Raw genomic sequence first — 15767 nt, 5'->3', positions numbered from 1 at the left:
CAAGGGGGGACTACTACTACTGGGGACACTACAAGGGGGACTACTACTGGGGGCACTACAGGGGGGGACTACTACTACTGGGGGCACTACAAGGGGGGGCTACTACTACTGGGGGCACTACAAGGGGAGTACTACTACTACTGGGGGCACTACAAAGGGGGGGACTACTACTAGGGGCACTACAAGGGGAGGGGACTACTACTAGGGTCACTGCATAGGGGGGAAGGGACTACTACTAGGGGCACTACATAGGGGGAGGGGACTACCACTGGGGGCACTGCATCGAGGGACCACTGCTGGGGGCTCTATATAAAGGGCAATACTGGGGGTACTGCATAGGGGGGAGACTACAATTGGGGCCACTATTTAAGGGGCATTGCATAAGGGTTACCACTTTGGGGGCACTGCATGGGGGGTGGACTGCTACTGGGGGCACTATATAAGGGGCACTGCATAGGGGGTACCACTATTAGGGGCACTATACAAGGGGCTTACTACTGGGGGCACAAGGGGCACTGCACAGAGGGGACCACTACTGGGGGCACTATATAAGGGGCTTACTACTGGGGCACAAGGGGCACTGCATGGGGGGATCACTACTGGGTGCACTACTGGAGGCCTGCATAAGGGTGTTCTCTCCTGAGGCACACGGGGGCACTACATATTGGCACTACGACAGGGGGCTGCCCCTAATCTTTATTTTTACCTTAATTGCATATGGACCCGCCTCCTCCCTGGAACACTTGAGGGGGGGGGCGCCGTAGCGCGCATATTCTTCAGGCACCCTGGCTACACGCTACTCCTCTGCCAGGGCCACCTGCATGCATTTGCCCCCAGGCTAAAAGTTGCCAGCCAGTCCATGGTGGGCACCCCTGGACCCAGGGGCGCATGGCACCGCACACCCTGAACCCATTATAGATACGCCAATGTGCCCACCCCTCATTGTGATACTGTATATTTCAACTTACCACAGAAATCAGCTTGATTCCTTTTGTCTATTGTCTTTCTACTTCTGTCTGCTCCATCTCTCCCTATTCAGGATCATCAGTTTCAGGAGCAGCAGGAAGTGGCCTTGTTGCATTTTTATTCTAATACTTTACATAACTATGCAAAAACCTCTCTCTCAGCCTCTCCCCTGCCTCTCTCAGCCTCTCCCCTCTCCCCTGCCTCTCCTCGCTCAGCCTCTCCACCCCCTCACCTGGTGACTCCCTCCCAGTGCAGTCACTTCCTGAGCTTCTCTACAGACTTCTGATAGCCTGGGATAGAGAGAGACAGGGAGAGACTGTCACAAGGGAGACCGACAAGAAAAGGAGCATTAAGGAGAACAGAGGGGATCTGGCAGATCTGAAGTTTGACATTGTGCAAAGGAACCGGCACCATATCACAAACGCAGACATGTCAAGAGCGTGATTAACCCTTGAGGCACCAATGGCAGGCAGACAGCTCAAAAGGCTGTGCCCGGACTAATCGGCTTCCAGCAATCTCAGGAGAAATGTGTCAGATCGTCTTTCCAACTGTGCGGTGGAAATAACAATTACCAGGTGGACCTGAAAAATGACTGGACTCATTCTTGTGGTGAGTAATCCAACCTGTCACTGCTGTGGTGCTATGTGCAGGTTTACACTTGTTACTCCTCTTGTTACTTTTAGAATTGTTTCCACTGAAGTCGGACAAATATGTACATTAAAAGACAAAAACTCTCTATCCTATATACACATCTCTCTCTCTCTCTCTCTCTCTCTCTCTCTCTCTCTCTCTCGATGATCCAACGCAAATTGTGGATCTGAATTGCCGTGATTTGCGATGGCTACTGAAGCAATTCCCCTGTGCTCTAGGACCACTAATTAGTAGAGGCAAATGTTTAAAGTGCCTGGTTCCTCCTGGCAGTGCCAGCTCCTTTAGGTCACGTATGCGCACTGCTAGGGCTGGCAGAGGCAGTGGCATAGATCCCTCGCCGTGATCCGAATCTCCTTCCAATAGGAGGGAGCGGGGCTCAATAGGCTGACGCCATCTCAATTTTCAGTTTTTGTAGCATATTGGAGTATGAGGAAGCGTAAGACATCAGGACTGTGCTGTATCCAGGAGATGTCTCCGGCATTACAGACATGGGTGTAACTACCATGGGTGCTAGGGGTGCAGCTATTATGGGGCCCAGAACTGAGGGGGGCCATCTTCCTTGTCAAAGTTACATGTGTTGTATACATTTTTCACCATTGGGTGGTACATAGGGGCCCTTACTAACTTTTGCTGTTGGGCCTTCAAATACCTAGTTACGCCCCTGATTACAGCAATGGTATAATGGACCCATTCACCTTGATGAATATGCTGCTACTGTATATATGTCGCTATCTCTGTCTCTCTACATATAAAAATCCCGCTAACTCTCCCTGATTATCAGAGAGACTCCCTGAAATAGTAGCAATCTCCCCGACTCCCTGAAGAGTCTAGTAATCTCCCTGATTGCACCTTACTCCCATTATGTAGCTGTTATATAAAAGAAAAAAAACAGATATATACATTCAAATGGGATTAGTATCATTTCCCTGCATTGGTTATTATAAGGCACAATGGTCCGCTTCCACGATGCTGAACATTCACCCTGACTTCGCGTAAACACCGCAATTCATTACCGCGGTATGCACTAAGGATTTCGCAAAGGACAGCTCTCTCGATGAGAGCTATCCTTTGCGATGCTACCGGGCAGAGAGACTTCCGGGTTGAACACCCATGCGCAGAAGGCAGCGGGCCGCGGGGGCTCATGGGAGGGATCCGATTGGATCACTCCCAGCCAGGAGCGTCGCGTTAAGAAGCCCATAGGCTTCTACTGGGTAATGCCACCTGTAGGTGGCGTTACCTAGTGACGCGAAACAGCAGAATGCATCGCTTAATACATACAGGGAATGCGGTAAAACCCCCGAAAACTGAATTTTCGGGGGTTTTACCGCATTTTCGCCGTTAGTACATCTCCCCCTATGTCATATTCTCTGCCTGAGCAATGGTTTTGTGCACAGGCATAAATAGTGATTTGTGCTGTTATGTCATTTACAGTATGTGTTCATGAGCAGGATGTATAAAGCATTGCATTATGGATGCGATACATCCCGCCACTTACCGCACACATACCGGTGCTCTGAAAAGAGCCGTCCTTTGCGATTATAGGACATTTCAGGTCTATAGATCATGTACACAAATTCTATTCTATTATATTGTGTTTAGCAAGTGAGCTGGGTCCAGTGCAGCATATTGCACTGGTAATTGTGATATGATGTAACTTTGTTCCTGGGTGTAGTGAGTGGGGGGAGTTATGGTGCGACTTTCTGCCAGCTACCAGCAGTTCCCCTCACACAGCAATAGGAGAACACGATCACGTTTCCTGGATTAGGAAAGAAGTTTCTGTTACGGGAAGTTGCACAGTCACAGGCTGGAGCTACACACTGCAGGGTTTGTGCTATGTCCTCCCCCACCAGCAAGTGCCTTGGTCACGGAAAGTTATTTTGCAAAGCTGTGCCTCGTGCCTCAATGTACCAGCTCCTGGTGAATTGAGAAGCAGCATTCTCATCCATATTAGTTTAACCCACAATAGCTTTCCTAGCAAAGTGAGTGGCTTCTAGTGATTGCACCTGACCATTGACCTTCATGCCACAGTTTTGCAAAACTGCAATTAATGAGGAGCGCAATCTCCTTAGGTTGTATTTAAAGGGATGGGCATGAGATGCCAGCATTTGGGATCCCGGCAGTTAAAATCCCGATGCCAGGATCCGACTGGGTTAGGATACCGACACCTGTCGGTAGGGATCCTAACCCTCCCCTACTCCCTACCCTAACCCTAACACTCTCTCCCCGGTGCCTGAACCTAACCTCTCCCCCTAGTGCCTAACCCTAACGCTCGCTCTAGTGTCTAACCCTAACTTCTAGCCCTCCGCCAACCCAGCTACTTACCTTTGGGATGCCGGCACTGAGATTCTGACAGGTGTCGGGATTCCGGCACCGGTATTCTAAGTACGGGCATCCCCTGAGCCGGGATACTGAACGTATTCCGTATTTAACTATTAGGACATGTTTACCAAACCTTCTAAGAGAGACAACCAATCAGATTCTAGAGTCATTTTATATACTGTACTAGATTACTGGCAGCTAGAATCCTATTGGTTGATATTGGCAACACCTCTGCTTCAACTTTTTAGAAGGTGTGAAAAATACCCCACAATGATCTTTTCTGCATCCATAGACAATTGAATAGTTCTAGTTTACAAAATTCTCCTGTATGCCAGATTTAACTCTCAAGGGGCTCTATTCATTATGTTAATTATCGGGCTCCCATAATGAACATTTCTACTCGACGCGAGCGCCAGAGCAATTCATCACTGCTCCAGAGCGGAGACAGCTGATCTGAAAATCAGCAGTCTCCCCGAGTCTTTTTACTGCTCCTTTTCGAGCAGTGAAACCAGTGCGCCTACGTGACTGCGCACGAAAGCCCCGGCGGAAGGAGCCGTAGAGGGGCGGAGGGATCTGAAGATGGCGAATGCTCCTGCAGTCAAGCTCCGAAAAATATTGTGTTTTTCGGAGCTTGATAAATTTAGCTCCCCATACTAGTGCATGGGGACAGCGGCCAGACAAGCAGGAGACATCTGTGATTTCTCCCGCGTTACCTTTTTGATGAAATTTAAATTTCTAGCAGGTGAAAATGTTCATTTTCACCTACTTTTATAGACACTGATGGTGAATAGAGCCCAAGGGGAGAGAGAGAGAATGGAGAAGCTGCACAAGGCAACCAATCAGCTCCTAACTTTTATTCATCTAGCACAGACTATGAGATGACATTTCTACACTTCGTCTCTCTCCTAAACCTCCCCCCCTCCCAGCCATATTTATTCCATACTCGTCAACTCTCCCGGATGGTCAATTACTTTCCCGGTGTCGCCCGTTTCCCAAGTGAAGTGGGCATCCGTTAGATGATGGGTTTCGCATTGAGCTGCATCACCCTAGCCCCACCAATGATCCCACCTCCCACTGTAAAATGTCACAAACCACAGCTTTAAACAGTGTGTGGGGGGAGGGGGTACCACGATAATGGGAATTCAGCACCACGCCACACTAGATAGGGTCGCCCCACACAGGACTCTCCAATAGGAGGAAGGGGTGTATAGAAAGTAGGCAAGTATTATTTAGTCTAAGCCATTACGTGACTCACCTGTACAGTACCACTGTACAGTCAGGCTTGCCTACCCTCCCGATTTGGCCGAGAGCCTCCCGAATATCGGGTGCCGCTCCCAGCTCCCCCGGAAAGGCAAGGCAAGCCTCCCGATTTCCACCAACCCTCCCGAACTCCCCTCAGAATAAACTCGAAATCTCCGCAGCAAGGGGGCCGGTGACGCGATTCACGCACCCTGCTTCACAATGCCGAAAATAACTGCATTGTGAAGAGGGGGCGGGGCCATGATGAGGCGATCGTGCTGCTCCGCCACCAATGTGTCACAACTGCCTGGACACGCCCCCCCGCCGTTAGCCGACAATCAGCTCCTTCCCGGAAGGAGGAAGCTGATTGTCGGCAAGTATGTGAACAGTACAATTAAATGTATTTGTATGTTCTAACTATGTAAATATAGAGAATTGCACAATACAACTTCTGTTGTTCAAGATGTCACTCTGATCTTACTAAGTGCATGTAATTATTTATTAAATATTTTTTAAAGAGGGGGTCTGATTAAAACTAAGAAGAAAAACAAACAAACAAATGTTTTTTTAATTTTTAAATTAAAGGTAAAGTATAATGTCAGTATGTATTGCTGTCACTTTGGGCCAGATTTATCACAATCCGCATTTTTAATGCGGGTGTGACAAATCATTTTCGCCTAAATTCTCAACGTGAAAATGTTGATTTTCATAGGAGTTGACCGATATTCTCTGGGCCGGGACACAGGCTCCGATAAAAGCCTGTCCCAGCAAAGAGATGGAAGCAGATTGATAGCTCACATTAAATATTTGCCTACTTTCCCGATTTGGCCGCGAGCCTCCCAGTCCCCCGGAAAGGCAGGCAAGCCTCCAGGCAGCCGCCAACCCACAGCTATAGCGAGCGGCCAGGAAGATGTTCGCAATGGTCAAGACCATCGCGACCATCGGGCTTGCCACGAGACCCTTGTGGTAGGGTCTCATCGCCGCAAGCCCCAGAGAGATTTCGGCTCTAACAGAGCCGAAATCTCTCCCACTGACATCACTCGTGATGTCAGTGGGGCCTGCCCCAGATGGAGGCGTTCACATGGGAACGCCTCCGTTTGGGCAGCCACTCTCCCGGCCCGCCCACCAAAGGGGGCGTGCTGTCACTCAACATCGACAGCACGACCCCCTTTGTTGCGAGACCCAGAGCGACGGCTTGCCCGTCGCTATCCGGGTCTCGCGCATGTGGGTCAATGGTGGCATGCACACTGGGCCACCATCGACCCACTTGCGAGCGTGTCTGAATCAGGCCCAGTATTCGTTCAGCGTTCAAAAAATCATTCATTACACTTCAAAAAAATCGTTCACTTTTTCAAGGGAAAATCTGACAGAAAATCGTTGGTTACAAAATCGTTACGTGTGTATGCACCTTTAATGTCTATGATATAACATGACTATTATTCACTAGTAAAACAGGCAAAGAGGAGAGATGGAGGTGGAGGCGGCTGGGCCAGTTACAGCAGATGCCCCACAGCAACACTCGGGCGACAATAGAAAAGCTGGGGCACAGGAGATGGCAGTGTAACTCGATGCAGGGAGAAGGACAGGCCCCTGAGGTGGCCTGGGCCCTGTAGCAGCCGCACTATCTCCACCTACTGTAGCTACGCCCTTGCCTGTGAGTGGCAGTTGGTCTGCTAAAGAGTGGAAGTGTGTGTACGGTGACACAATACCTTCAGTAGATCATTTCAGCAGATGCAGATATGAAATCTGCTGCAAAATTGGACAGGTGTGGAGGCCTATATTGGGTGTTGAATCTGCGTCCAGATCTCCAGTAGGATTGTGCCAGCAGTCTGGTCTGGAGTTGGATCCCAGGGGTCATTCAGCGTCATATGAGATGAATAATTTGCTTTATACATTGTTTCTAAATTAAAAACTGGAGATAAAATGGAGGGAGGTGTCTGTAGGGGTCAGGGTGACAGGTGAAAACTTGTTATATAGTCCTTACCTGAAGATGTTATTCAGATTCTTTTTGCGAAGATGTTGCTAATCAGGACCTTATTGGAAGATGTAATCCAAAGTCCATATCAGTAGTCGTTATCCAAAGTTGCTTGAATAAAGCAGGAACTACACAGAGAGAACCAATGTAGGACAAAATGTCACCACAAAATGGCTGCCAGTAGCTGAGCATCCTTTATATAGGGCTGTGACCAGAACTGTGACATCACAATGCACGCAGGCAGCAGCTAGAGATGGCTATAGCCACAAAATGGCTGCCAGTAGCTGGGCATCCTTTATATAGGGCTGTGACCTGCACTGTGACATCACAATGCATGCAGGCAGCAGCTAGAGATGGCTATAACCACAAAATGGCTGCCAGTAGCTGGGCATTCTTTCTATAGGGCTGTGATCTGCACTGTGACATCACAATGCATGCAGGCAGCAGCTAGAGATGGCTATAGCCACAAAATGGCTGCCAGTAGCTGGGCATCCTTTATATAGGGCTGTGATCTGCACTGTGACATCACAATGCATGCAGGCAGCAGCTAGAGACGGCTATAGCCACAAAATGGCTGCCAGTAGCTGGGCATCCTTTGTATAGGGTTGTGATCTGCACTGTGACATCACAATGCATGCAGGCAGCAGTTAGAGACGGCTATAGCCACAAAATGGCTGCCAGTAGCTGGGCATCCTTTATATAGGGCTGCGACCTGCACTGTGACATCACAATGCATGCAGGCAGCAGCTAGAGACGGCTGTAGCTTGGATCAGCTCTGGGCCCAGATGCCCTGCAGCAGCTCTCTGGTGAGAATAGAAAAGCCGGGACTCAGGAGGTGGCAGTGTAATTCGGTGCAGGGTGGGGGCCGGTCCCCAGAGGCGACCTGGGTCCGTAGCAGCCGCACTATCTGCACCTACTGTAACTACACCCTTGGTGGCCACTATATGTATCCTTTGGACACATGGGAGGATTTCTGCACAAAGTCTTGTTAGTTTGATTTTTATGTTGGGAAAAGGATTCAGCTGAAGCCAAAATCCTTTGCAAAATGACTAAGAGCCGTATTTAATTTGAGCAGACCTGCGATACTTTTCCGCCTCCTGGACTTTTCGCCTGTTTTGCAGGCGGAAAAGTATCGCACGCGTGCCTGCGTATCGCCGTATTCAATTTGAAAGTAGGCGAAAACGGGACCCGGCGAAACTTGAACAGGCGGAAAGTACTGTCAGATTTGGGGAAATCAGCCTGACACCCCCCAAAAGATGCTCTGACATGGGGGTTAGCTATGGTACCGCCCCCCCCCCCCCCCCCCCCGATTTCGCTTGCTGAAGGTATTTGGTGTTTTTAAACGGGCTCAATAGCTGCTAAATAACGTTTTTGTATAAGTGGTGCAGAATAGTATTCAGGAGTATTTTTTGCAGAAAATAACTTAGCCCAGCAAATTTGGGGTACTTGAAAATGGGGGTCAGCATATTTAAAAGTTAAGTTAAAAAAAAGTGAAAAATCCACCTGCCGCAAGCCCCTGCAATGTAAAAAAACACATGGGGCATACTTAGGGGACCCCCCAGAGTCAAGTTCGCTAGTTTTCATCTTTGTTCCCAAACATTTTTTTTTTTTTGCCACCAAATTCAAAGTGAATTTTTTTTGAGGTGTCCTTAATTTTTTTTTTATTTTTTTTATTTTGACGCAGTTTACCTTTGGGGGACTGTCTGAAGGCTGCACGGGGGTTCCCGCAATGTTGCACCCCAAAATCCCAATTCTGCACTCTCTTCTGCCTGCTATTCATAGGCAAAACTTTTACGCCTATTACATTGCATTGACTTTCTCCCTAGGCGAAAAGTCTTCCATATATATATATATATATATATAATAGCTTCATAATGGGGGTAAGGTGCAATCAGGGAGACTGCTACTATTTCAGGGAGCCTCCCTGACAATGAGGGAGAGCTGGTAAGTATAATTAAACTCATTATTGTTATTTTTGTTTTGCAGGTCTCTTTCATCTGGGTCTTCCCCAGCATATATCAGGCTTTCGATATACCCATAGAAGCCGCTTTGCTGGTTAAGGGTGCACCCGTGGGCTTTAGCGCACCACTTCGCAGACACAAGAGAGCGCAGGGAGGAAACGGCACAATATCTTGCAAGGATGATGAATACTATCTTAAAAAAAAGAATTACTGCTGCAACCTATGTCTGGCGGGTGAGTATGTTTGACAACAGAGCTTGCATTTCTATTTGGTCTACAGTACATAAATGGACGTAAATGTTTCATCAGAAGTAGATATTGGGCTGACATTGTATGGCTACTTGCGAGTCCATCCTATCCTAAAGCTGGCCGTGCACTGAACGATAATCGGTCTGATCAGCCGATAACTGTTCTGAACAATTATACTGTAGCTCATTGTATGGATTTCAACAATAATTGGTCAAATTTATGAAAACATCCTGGATCATATTGTTTGTTGTTCAAACCTGTCTGATCCTCCTGACCACATTGTTTAACCAACTCCAGGCAATGAATGGAGATTAATTCATACATCCTGCAGTGACTCCGATTAGAGACGGTCGCCGATGATCTATGGCCGATGACAAGTGTTTTTGCCATCGATGGTGGGCCACCAGTGTCGCACCATCGGTGACGGCAGCCTGATGTTCTAGGTCTGCGCATGCGCAGCACTCAGCCATCGATGGGTCAACCATCAATTTTCATAGAGGCCATCACTAAGGACAGCATGTACTAAGCATCGCTTCCGCGATGTGGTACATCCCTCCCTGACTTCACGTACATTCCGCGGATCATTACCGCAGGATGTACCAAGAATATCGCAAAGGACAGCTCTTATCAGGAGAGCTGTCCTTTGCGATATTCTTGGTATATCCCGCGGTAATGGCTTCGGACAGAGTGACTTCTGGGTTTAAAACCCAGAAGTCACTCTGGTGTCCTTCTGCGCATGCAATTATCGGACTGTCGCACCTCTTACTCCAATTATCGGACTGTCGCACCTCTTCTAAACCACGACATTGGTCGGATGCACTACCTTGAAGTCTATGGTCCGCTAAAGCGTTTTTTTTTGTTCCTGGATCAACAGATATGATGTATAACGTATAGAATGTAATATTACTACAAGTCGTCTTCAGAGCAGTGATGTGATAAACGATTCTGAAAATGGGTTATTGTCTGCAAATAAATGCTGACATTTAAAAGTCTTTGGCCCTCATTCAGAGCCACTCGCTAGCGGCAGTACGCTCGTTCCGAGCGATGTTCGCATATCTGCGCATGCGTACGGTTTTTAGTACGCATGCGCGAACCGGTCAGTGCGGCCGAAAATCATTTCTACGCAATATAGCGAGTGCCTGCTATTTTGAGTGACAGAATGAGGCGTATGTGGGTGGTAACAGGGGAAGGTGCTTGAAAACGGGGAGTGGAGATCCGTTCGCAGTCGTGCTTAAAGGTCAAAACGGGCGTTTTATGGGTGTGCATAATTAATACAGCAGCGTCAATGACCACGTCACTTGTTTTTTTTCAACTCAGAACTGCTCGCAAAATAGCGGTTGAAAAAACCAACCACAAGAATAGCGAGCAGTTCATATCCTGTTCGATGTACTCGATTAATCTAATAAATAGCGGACATGACGTATGGTGCGAGCGGCCAGGGGGCGTTTTTATCAAATATGTTTTGCTCGCTCGTTCAGACTTAGAGGTGTGAACAGACTGCAATGTGCGAACGGATCATTTGCATAGCCACCCCTTGTTTTTGAACGAACGAACGCAAATAGCGAACGGCTCTGAATGAGGGCCTTTATATACTGTGCAGTTCGCAAATCCAATTACTGTAACACATCCTGTAACGGGCCCACGGGTGGGTGCCAATGTACTGTCTACAATTAAACCTAGATATTGTGGGTTAAGGGTTCTATTAGTATTTACTAAGCAGTGTTAGGAGACAGAGTGAAAAGTGATAAGGTGCCAGCCAATCAGCTCCCAACTATAATTTCTACTTCAGGGTCCATAGGGTATCCACAGGATACCTTGGGGTATAGGTGTGACGTCAGTCGCAGGGCACCAAAGAGTTAAGCTTTCAGCCTCCCAGGATGCACTAGGTCCCCCTCCTATACCCCGCCCCCGGGCCAAGGCACCTCAGTTTAGTTTGGTGCCCGGCCGGAGTCGGGTGCACCTGTTGGAGTGGGGGCTAGAAGAGCCCCTGAAGCTTATTCTTCATGCAGCTGTGGCTGCACATCTGGATGAACAGCATGGACAGTCAGTCCTGACGTCCATGCTGTCTTCCCTACACCCCGCCGGTACCAGAACGCCGGTACTGATCCGGGGATGCTGGTGGGCGTCTGGGGTCACAGCTAGCGGTGACCCCAGATGCTCCGGACCATGGCCGGATTCAAGGGGGACAGAGGTAAGCAGCGGGGTCCCGCGGTGGGTCCCCGCTGATCACATGGTCCTAAGTCCCCAGGCAGGGGGCTCCCTGGGGACTGGCTGCAGCGTGGAGCCAGGCGACCAACCTGCGCTTCCACTACCCCCTGGGACAGCGGACCGCAGCAGAGCGGTAGCGCTGCGGCGTCCCAGGGGTTAAATGCATGCCAGGGGAGCGCGCCTTCCCTGTCTCACAGCCGGCGCCTCCCCCGCTGCACACAGCCCTCTCTGCATGCTGCCGACTGGTCCTGTGGCAGCGCTCCTCCCCCAGGCCAGCCTCCTCTCTGCTCCTCGGCGGCCATCTTCTCCAGAACGCATGGTGAACGCTGCTGGAAGCGCTGGACGGAAGCATCGTGGTCTGGGTCCCCCCGCATACCTCTCCTCCGCTGTGGTCAGGTCTGTGTATGCAGCGCTGTGTCCTACCAGGCCCTGTGTCTGTGTAGTTGAGTGATCAGCGCTGTTAGTGCAGGAATTGTTATTTTTCTGCATTGTATGTGACTGTGCTAGCGCTGCTGCCTGTAATCTTTTCTTCTCTAAACTGTCAGCTTTATTACTGTCCCTGTTCTTTCTGCTAAAGCCCTTGCGGTGCGGTGCTGCAGGGTGGTCTCTCGCCTATTTAATACTTAATTGGTGAGAGAGGTCACATACGTGGTGCCATCATGTCTGAAAGTGATTTTCCCCTCCGGCTACAGTGTACCACGTGCAAAGTACCGTTAGCGGAGGGGGAGGGTAGCGCGGAGGGCCTTTGCCGGCAGTGTTTGTCCATGGCGCGGCCTATTACGGTTACAGCACCGGTACAGGAGCCGCCCTGGGCTTGTTTCGCTCAGGCGTTAACAGCTTTAGTGGGCCAGTTAGCTCCGCAGCCCGCGTTTACTCCGATGGGTTTGTCCCAGCAGTCTGTGGTGTCGTCACCCATGCAGGGGTTCCCACGACAATTGGTGGTACCCCACAGTCTCCCTATTTCCCCGCTCCCGGGTTCTCAGGAGCCAGCGTGGGTTAACTCCCTGACAAGTTCTGTACAGCACTTGTCGGATGTGTTGCAAGGGGAGTCTGTGATGCGGTCTCATAAAAGGCCGGTGGCGTCTCTGTCCGCTCCTTATGAGGATGACGAAGGGACGTCTGATGATGGGGAGATTCTAGATCCTTACGATCAGGAACCTCTCCATACTAAGGACGCTGATGCTAAGTCCAAAGTATATATTCCTGGACTTATTCGGGCGGTCCGCACAGCCTTGGTGATTGAGGACGAAGTTCCCCCAGCGGCTAAATCTAAGTATGCCTTTTTCAAAGATGTGAAGGGCGATGCCACAGTCTTTCCTCTTTCGGGTCAGTTGGTGGACCATTTAGAGGAGGCGTGGAAACAACCTGGCAAAAGATACCAGCCGCAGAGACGCCTGGCGGTGGCTTATCCGTTCGCGGATAATTATTTTGCTAAGTGGGAATCCCCTACACAGGTGGATTCTCACGTGACCCGTCTTGTCCGTAGTGCCACATTGCCGATGCCATCCATGTCCTCCCTTAAGGATGCTACGGACCGCAAGGTAGAAATCTGCCTGAAGTCCGCTTATTCCCTTGCAGGGGGGGCAGCACGGCCGGCTATGGCCATTTGCTGGGTTGCCAGAGCGATGGAGCGCTGGGCGGATTCATTAGAGGCTTCTTTTGAATCCGACTGTCCGGCCGATCAGGCGGAGTTGATTGGCAATCTCCGTGATTCGGCCACCTACATCAACGAGGCGGCTCTAGACATTAGTACTCTGGTGTCTAGAATTTCTTCAGCAGCGGTAGCTGCTCGTCGCACCTTGTGGCTGCGATCCTGGAAGGCGGACGCAGATTCCAAGAAAGGTCTGGAAGCGTTGCCGTTTACCGGAGAAGTTCTCTTCGGTCCGGATCTGGATAAGATTGTGGCCACGCTGGCGGCAGCCAAATCTGCCTATCTCCCGTCGGCCGCTGCTCCTTCTGGTTCGGGACCATCGTCCTTTCGGTCATCTAGGGCCCAGGGCAGGCCCAAACCACAGTCGTTTCCTCGACAGGCTGGCCCTAAGAAATCGGTCAAGCCCCGGAAGCAGGCATGGAGTACCAGACGTCCGGCCCCCAAGCCAGATGACAAGCCTGCGGCCTGACGGTCCGGGCCTCCCTTTGGGGGATCCCAGGGTGGGAGGCCGCCTGCTACAGTTCGCCCAGTGTTGGTCGACCACTACGACAGACACTTGGGTTCTGGAGGTGGTTTCCCACGGATACGCCCTCTCCTTCCGGCACAGACCCCCGGCTCGCTTCTTCACCACGGGTCTCCCATCAGACCGGAACAAGGCTACGGAGCTGCGGAAGGTATTGCACACTATGCTCCAGGCTGGAGTTATAGTGGCGGTTCCATTCTCCCAGAGGGGCCAGGGTTTCTATTCAAATCTATTTTTGGTACAGAAACCCAATGGGTCATATCGTCCGATACTCAACCTCAAAGCACTCAACAAGTCTTTGCGGGTCCCGAAGTTTCGGATGGAGACCCTACGGTCCATCATTCTGGCGCTGGAACCTGGGGACTACTTGGTGTCATTGGACATACAGGACGCTTACCTGCATGTCCCTATTCTTTGGCGCCATCAACAGTTCCTCAGGTTTGCAATCAGCAGCGACCACTTCCAGTTTCGGGCGTTACCTTTTGGCCTGGCAACAGCACCACGTGTTTTCACCAAGGTGATGGCGGTCATGGCGGCTTCTCTGCGGCTGCAGGGAGTCCGCATGTTGCCATATTTGGACGACCTGTTATTGGTGGCAGGATCTCCAGAGCTCCTGTTACGCCACTTGGACCTGACCATTGCACTGCTGCAACGGCACGGCTGGCTAATCAACTGGCAGAAGTCCACTCTAATCCCGTCTCGGAGGATTCTGCATCTTGGAGCCTTATTGGACTCGGGACAGCAAAGGATCTTCGTGACGGAGGACAAGATCTCTGCTTTACAGTCAAGGGTGCGCAGTTGTCTGCACAGCCGCCGGGTGTCCTTACACTCGGCGATGAGGTTACTGGGCTCCATGGTGTCGGTGTTCGACATGGTGGAATACGCCCAGTTTCACTCCAGACCTCTGCAGCACCTGATCCTGTCCAAGTGGAACGGGCTGACTCAGTCTCTGAAGTCCCAGACGATTGTGCTCACCCAGGAGGTTCGCCTGTCCCTTACGTGGTGGTTACAGACGACCCACCTCAACAAGGGACGTCCGTTCTGGGTTCCAAATTGGGTCCTGTTGACAACGGACGCCAGTCTTCGGGGCTGGGGAGCAGTTTCGGGTCCACACTTGTTCCAGGGCAGGTGGACGCCGACAGAAGCGGAGCTTCCAATAAATATCTTGGAACTCCGTGCGGTCTTCAATGCTCTCCAGCAGGCACAGCGGTTTCTCCAGGGTCGCCCGGTGCAGGTCCAGTCGGACAACGCTACCACCGTGGCCTACATAAACAGGCAAGGAGGAACTCGCAGTCGGGCGGCTCTCGTAGAGGTCTCTCGGATCCTGGTTTGGGCGGAGCGCAATCTTCCGGCCATATCAGCGGTCTTCATCCCGGGAGTGCTCAATTGGGAGGCGGACTTTCTAAGTCGCCAGGACGTTCATCCGGGGGAATGGTCCCTGCACCCGGACGTTTTTCAACTACTGGTGGACAGGTGGGGTCTTCCAGAAATCGACCTCATGGCGTCCCGGCACAACAACAAGTTGCCGGTGTACGGGTCTCGCACAAGAGACAAAGGGGCGTCTCTGGTGGATGCTCTGTCCGTCCGGTGGACGTTCCGGTTCGCATACCTGTTCCCTCCGGTCTCCCTTCTTCCACGGGTAATCCGGAAATTCAAACAGGAAGGAGGGACGCTCCTGTTGATAGCTCCCGCGTGGCCCAGACGGCACTGGTTCTCAGACCTTCAGGGTCTGTCCGTGGACATTCCTCTGCGGTTGCCGCTACGACCGGACCTTCTGTCTCAGGGTCCTTGCCTTCACCCGGACCTGACTCGGCTGTCTTTGACGGCGTGGCTGTTGAGACGGCCATGCTGAGGTCCCGGGGGTTTTCCAGCTCTGTGGTGCGTACCATGTTACGAGCTCGGAAACCGTCTTCCGCGAGGATATACCATCGCGTGTGGCATACGTTCTTCCAGTGGTGTCGACCGAGAGGTTATGCACCGCGGGATTTTCGTCTGTCTCGGATTCTCGCCTTCCTGCAAGCGGGAC

At 50.9% G+C, this 15767-nt stretch overlaps 1 protein-coding gene across 1 annotated transcript in view; it reads left to right on the top strand.

Annotated features, from left to right (window-relative positions):
• Positions 1-1211: 1211 nt before the first annotated feature.
• The window catches only part of TNFRSF1A (TNF receptor superfamily member 1A), a 48809-nt gene continuing 34253 nt past the window's right edge, over positions 1212-15767 (top strand). Inside the window, exons 1-2 of the mRNA XM_088480921.1 lie at positions 1212-1575; positions 9137-9344. Coding sequence (XP_088337047.1) covers positions 1555-1575; positions 9137-9344 — 229 coding nt within the window. The 5' untranslated portion in view covers positions 1212-1554. The remainder of the gene's footprint in view (positions 1576-9136; positions 9345-15767) is intronic.

This window comes from Taudactylus pleione, unplaced genomic scaffold, assembly GCF_031769625.1.
Source record: "Taudactylus pleione unplaced genomic scaffold, aTauple2 ptg000258l, whole genome shotgun sequence".
NCBI classification, from domain to species: domain Eukaryota; kingdom Metazoa; phylum Chordata; class Amphibia; order Anura; family Myobatrachidae; genus Taudactylus; species Taudactylus pleione.
The sequence above is the reverse complement of the archived record's forward strand: the minus strand, read 5'-3'. Positions and strand labels throughout refer to the sequence as shown.